The sequence below is a fragment of the Ornithodoros turicata genome, unplaced genomic scaffold (genome assembly GCF_037126465.1).
Source record: "Ornithodoros turicata isolate Travis unplaced genomic scaffold, ASM3712646v1 ctg00000950.1, whole genome shotgun sequence".
Lineage (NCBI taxonomy): Eukaryota > Metazoa > Arthropoda > Arachnida > Ixodida > Argasidae > Ornithodoros > Ornithodoros turicata.
The window spans coordinates 325,177-330,864 of NW_026999424.1; the positions used below are offsets into that span (position 1 = coordinate 325,177).

Consider the following 5,688-nt stretch of genomic DNA (forward strand, 5'->3'; position numbering starts at 1 on the left):
CATCTTCTCCGGGTGGTGTCGCTGAGGTCCCGGTGCGGCCTAATCCCCCCGCCGGCGACGGTGCCCACATGTGCCAGATGGAGGGCTGTCTCCGAGCCTTCACCACTGCCAATGGTTTGGGCCTTCACATGCGCCGTGCCCATCCCCGGGAGGCGGATGCTGCTGTGAACGAGGACCGAGCCCGGCCACGGTGGAGTGAAGAGGAGAGGCAGATGCTAGCGTTCAAGGAGGCGGAGTTTATGCTAGGAGGTGGTGTGCGGTTTATGAACGTAGCCCTGGTCCGGGCGTTTCCGGAGAGAACCCTTGAGGGTATCAAGGGGATCCGCCGCACCTCCGACCACAAGGATCGTGTGCGGGCTGCCACTCAGCATCTCCGTCTACGAGCCAACCGCCCCCTGCCTTCCTCGACTCCTCCATCTTCACCACCCGCGTCTTCAGCCCCTTCTGGTGGTTCTTTGGGCCCCGACCGCCTCAGTCCTGGTGTGCCTGGGGGCGGGTCCCTCGTCGTCAACACGGAGACGGACGCGCCCGAGCCTGCCCGACCGGTTGACTCGACCGTGTCGCCTGATGCCCTTCCCTGCGCCCAAGCTGACCGAAATGCTCAGTTTAGTCCTGACCCGTTGCCGTTGTACCAAGTGCCGGTGCCACCGGCTGAGAAGATCAAGGAATATCTTCTTGTGACCCTGGAGGACCTGGAGAGGGGGCCTCGTCAGGCGGCGCTTATGCGTCTCACCAGAGCTGCTATTGCCGGGACCGACTTCACCACGCAACTGGCCCTGTTTCTGGACGACCTTCTTCCCCCTCAGCAGATTCGACCTACGGGGCCTGCGAGACCAGCTCCTGCTCAGTCATCCTCCCGTCGCCATCGACGCCGGGCCGAGTATGCCAAATGCAGGGACCTCTACAAGAAGTCCAGGTCGAGTTGCGCGCGTATGATCCTGGATGGCCCGGCAGCCTCGTTCCCTGGCGACCCGGTGGAATTTCTGGACTTCTGGTCTGCCGTCATCGCCCCTGGTGTCCCCGATTGGCAGCAGCCTCCTGAGCGTGGTTGCCGCGATCCCGTTCCTGAGCTGGTGGTACCGGTCACCCCGGAGGAAGTTTTAGCAGCCCTACCAGCGCAAGACACGGCCGCTGGTCCCGACGGGGTTTCCTGTCTCGGCCTGAGGTCGGTGCCTGCTTCCATCTTGGCGATCGTGTGCAATCTTCTGCTTTTGGTGAACCAACTTCCGGCTCGTCTCCGTGAGTCGAGGACAGCCTTCATCCCGAAGGTTGCAGCTCCTACCCTCCCCGGCGAATTCAGACCCATTGCCATTTCGTCGGTGCTGCTACGGCACCTCCATCGGGTTCTGGCCACCCGTCTTCGCAGCGAGTGCCCCTTCTCGGAACAACAGCGGGCGTTTATCGCAGCTGACGGCTGCGCTGAGAGTATTGTTGCATAACTTAAAGGAGGACGATGGGCGAGCCAGGAGCCGCGCGCTAATCGCAATCGCATGCACCTAGTCGCCCATCGTCCTCCTTTAAGTTATGCAACATCCTGGGGGAATTGCTCGGCTGCAAACTGCTGCAGTGTGGGCGTCTGGCCTGGCGGGCAGAAGGCAAATTCGCATCCTCCTCGACACCGGAAGCCAGCAGACGTTCATTCGACGTGACCTTTTGCAGCAGCTGAGGTGCGAGGTCGAGGGTGAAGAGAGTTTGTCTGTATTCTCATTTGCGGCGACGCATCCCAAGCATTACCGCTGCGAGCAGGTCACGGTGCGCCTCGAATCCCTCTTCGAAAGCGACTCCGTTGTCGACTTAACGGCTCTTGGCGTCGACGACCTTTGCCACGTCGTTGTTCCTCCATTGGGCATCAAGACAATCAGGGTGATGCAAGAGCGCGGCTTGCCATTTGCCGAAACATGTCACACCGCAGAGATTGGAGTGTTGGTGGGAGCAGACTACTATTGGAAGGTAGTCACCGGTAATGTTGAACGCCTCGCTACCGACCTCATAGCCGTTGAAACCATCTTCGGATGGATTGTACAGAACGTCGGGGGTCCCGTCCGTGGGACGATATCATCGTTGGTGTCAGTCTTCTTCCTCGCACACGAAGATCAGGAGTATTGAGAGTACTTCGAGAGTATTGACCCGTCAGAGATGTGGCGTCTGGACGCCCTCGGTATTGCCGACCACGTTGCCAGCGACGACGACTCCGTCGCCTCACTTTGCTTCTCAAGTCAAGTAGAAAAGCGTAATGGCCGCTATGTGGTTCCACTTATGGTTAAGGGCTCTGGACTTCCAGCCGAAGCAAACAACCGGGTAACGGCGGCGCAGCGGCTGGTCGCGCAGTTGCGGCGTTTTCGTACTTCCCCGCAGCTACTTCTCAATTACGATTCCGTCATTCGGGAATACTTTGACGAGGGTCCGAACGGGTTGCCGAACGGGTTGCCGAACGGGTTGCTGATGTTTCGAACCAAACCGACAACGTGTACTACATGCCCCATCACGCCGTGATCCGGAAAGACGCCTTAACGACGAAGCTCGGCGTCGTCTTCGATGCCTCGTCTCACTGCCCCGGCCAACAGTCTCTAAACAGTCTCCTCAGGCTCCCAGCCCTTTCTTGCTGGCGGCAACGTTACAGCATCATCTCGCTTCCGTGGCCTCTCGATACCCGATGACTGTTCCACGGCTTTGTACAGGGTTCTACGTCGACGATTTGGTTGTGGGATGCACGTCAGAACCCGACGCCCTTCAAGTGTATGGCGACACCATTGACATACTCCAGGAAGCCGGTATGGATATACGGAAATGGACTTCAAATTCATCCGCACTTCGCGAGCGGTTTCTGTCGGACGAGGTTTCCTACGACAACGCATCCGATGGCAACGCAACGATCAAGTTGCTGGGCTTGTTGTGGGACCGGGACACAGATAGTCTCACCTTTTCGGTCAAACGAGCACTCACGTTGTCTGCGTCCCATCCTCCTACGAAACGTACGGTGCTCAAGACATTCTCCCTCATCTATGACCCGCTCGGCTATCTCGCACCCTTCATCGTAACCGTCAAGCTCCTGTTTCAAAATTTATGGCGCAAGTCGTTGCCATGGGACGCTGAGTTTGCAACGGAAGATCTTGTGGTCTGGGAGAAATGGAAGGCTGAACTGTCAGGCATCGATGCGTTGCACCTGTCGCGTAGCGTCTTTCCGCAGAGCAAGGCCCTGCTTGATGTGCATTGCTTCGCCGACGCTAGTCCCAAGGCCTACGGCACAACAGTATACGTTCGCAGCCGCCCCAATAACGGCACGACTTCTACGCGGTTGCTTTTAGCGAGAGCCCGTCTAGCTCCATTGAAAGAACTCTCGTTGCCGCGTCTCGAACTGCTGGCATGCCTGCTGTCCACGCGTCTTTATCGCCATATCTCGACGGTAGAAGCCTTAAAGGTTGCCCCCATTCACTTCTGGACGGATTCAAGCATCGCGCTCCAATGGATTCAGTGCGACACGAACACTCGCCCCTCCTTTGTCAAGTCGATGGTGGCAAAAATGTCTTCACGACCGGAACAATGGCGGCACTGCAACGGACGCGACAACCCCGCAGACCTAGTGACCCGCGGCATCTCCGCCAGGTGCCTACAGAACAGCCCGCTGTGGTGGAGTGGTCCTCCCTGGCTGTCCGCGGGCGATATCGGCCCTCCTACAATTCCAGACCCAAATGTCAACGACACCTGCACGACGGTGAGCGCTGCACCGGAAGCTCCCGATACCGAAGTGGTCGTTCATCCAGTGTCGGCCACGCAGAACTGGATGGACCTCTCAGCTTGGTACGCTCCCTCATCTTTTCCGACAACGCTCGCACCTTTCGCAAATGCTCGTCCCTCCTCTCCCTGGTTAGCGCAAGAGATGTACTAGACTTTGCAACCCAGCATCGCATCGCCTGGCGATTCATTGTTGAGCGAGCTCCTTGGTGGGGAGGCTGGTGGGAACGGCTCATACGAACTGTAAAGGAAGCCCTAAGACGCTGCCTTGGGAGAAAGCGCCTCACCTTTGAGCAGTTAACTACGACACTCTGTGAAGTAGAAGCCATCGTCAACTCCCGCCCACTCACGCATATTGGAGCTGATCCCGGGGAGCTTGAGCCACTTACCCCATCCCACTTTCTGTTAGGGAAACGAGCAGTGGCTTTGCCTGATGAATTCGCTGCCGATGCATCACGCCAGAACGACCTGCGGCTCAGTTTTCGTGTCATTCATCAGGCAAGGAAGCAGTTCTGGAAGCGCTGGACGCGCGAATACCTCCTTCAGCTGCGGTCAGCGCACGCAACCTCCTCACCAGCAGTGTCCGGGACGCAACTGAGGGAAGGCGACGTCGTGCAAGTGCAAGAAGACCATCTCCGTCCATCATTTTGGAAGTTGGCTCGCGTGTCAAGCGTCATACGAGGGCGAGACGGCGTCGTACGGGCGTGCTCGCTGCGCCTGGCCAACGGGTCATCAATCGTCCGACCCGTCCAAAGGCTTTGTCGCCTCGAAGTTGACGCGCCCCAAGTCCCGGCGCGGGATGATGTTGCATAACTTAAAGGAGGACGATGGGCAACTAGGTGCATGCGATTGCGATTAGCGCGCGGCTCCTGGCTCGGGTTGGGATTCGGGGCACTTCTTGATTAAAGCTTGTTGGTGTTGGTCACCTGGAGCTTCGGTCGGTCTGACTCATTACGTAATAAGTATCGTTATGATGGAGACGATCATCAAGGAGACCCGACGTCGATGCAAACTACTCTACATGGCCACACTTGACCTCAAGAAGGCCTTTGACACGGTGTCCTTCGGCGCAGTTATGGCGGCAGCTCGCCGGAGTGGTGTCCCGAACTTTTTGCTGGAGCACATTCGGAGGGTCTACGCTACCTCTACTGTGTCAATCAGCATCGGCGGCTTCTCTCGGAAGATCCCCTCAACACGGGGTGTCCGGCAAGGGGACCCCTTGAGTCCCGCCTTATTTAACTTCGTCCTGGACGGCCTGCTCTCGTCGCTGCCAGTTCACATTGGTGTAGCCGTCGGCTCCGCCACTGTGAATGCCGTTGCTTTCGCCGACGATCTGGTCCTGCTGGCTTCGACACCTGCGGGCCTCCAACACCTACTAAACCTGGCCATCGACTTCCTGGGTCCTCGGGGACTCGCCTTTAATGTGACCAAATGCAGGACTTTGTCTATCCTCGCGGCCGGGAAACAGAAGAAAACTGTGGTGCGCCCCTCCACCTTCTACTTCTCAGGGGACCCATTACCTGCCTCCACTTCTGCTGCTGAGTGGGTGTACTTGGGCGTCGCTTTCAGCTCTTTCGGTCTCCGACCGCCGCCTCCTGCAAGACGAGGTCCGGTTATACTTGAGTAAGCTTCGGAGCGCACCGCCTAAGCCGCAACAACGGCTCGGCATCCTGCGGAGCCATGTACTGCCACGGCTCCTTCATCGATTGGTCCTGGGGGGAGCGCGTCTTCCGCTACTCCGGGAGCTGGACACTTTGGTCAGAGCTGCGGTCCGATGCTGGCTGCGACTTCCCCTGGACGTCCCAGTGGCATTCTTTCATGCCTCCCACCGGGACGGCGGACTTGGAGTTCCCGCCCTATCTACGCAGATCCCTAGACTTCGCCTTGCCCGGCTACAGCGTATGTCTGTGTCTCCTTGGGCGGCCGCCAGAGAGGCGTGCTCTCTACCACCTATTC

General features: G+C 58.4%; 1 protein-coding gene across 1 annotated transcript; it reads left to right on the forward strand.

The window, feature by feature from the left end:
* Nucleotides 1-2,653: 2,653 nt before the first annotated feature.
* On the forward strand, nucleotides 2,654-4,545 carry LOC135375874 (uncharacterized). The gene is made up of 2 exons (XM_064608510.1): nucleotides 2,654-3,798; nucleotides 3,870-4,545. Exons 1-2 carry the CDS (start codon nucleotides 2,654-2,656, stop codon nucleotides 4,543-4,545), a joined length of 1,821 nt encoding a protein of 606 aa, XP_064464580.1.
* Nucleotides 4,546-5,688: the final 1,143 nt, after the last annotated feature.

What these genes read in the sequence shown, in the direction of transcription:
- LOC135375874 (XM_064608510.1), top strand. Translation starts at nt 2,654, where the DNA reads ATGACTGTTCCACGGCTTTGTACAGGGTTCTACGTCGACGATTTGGTT. An exon ending in TGGATGGACCTCTCAGCTTG is followed by an intron (nt 3,799 to 3,869) that starts GTACGCTCCCTC and finishes CTCCCTGGTTAG; the next exon opens with CGCAAGAGATGTACTAGACT.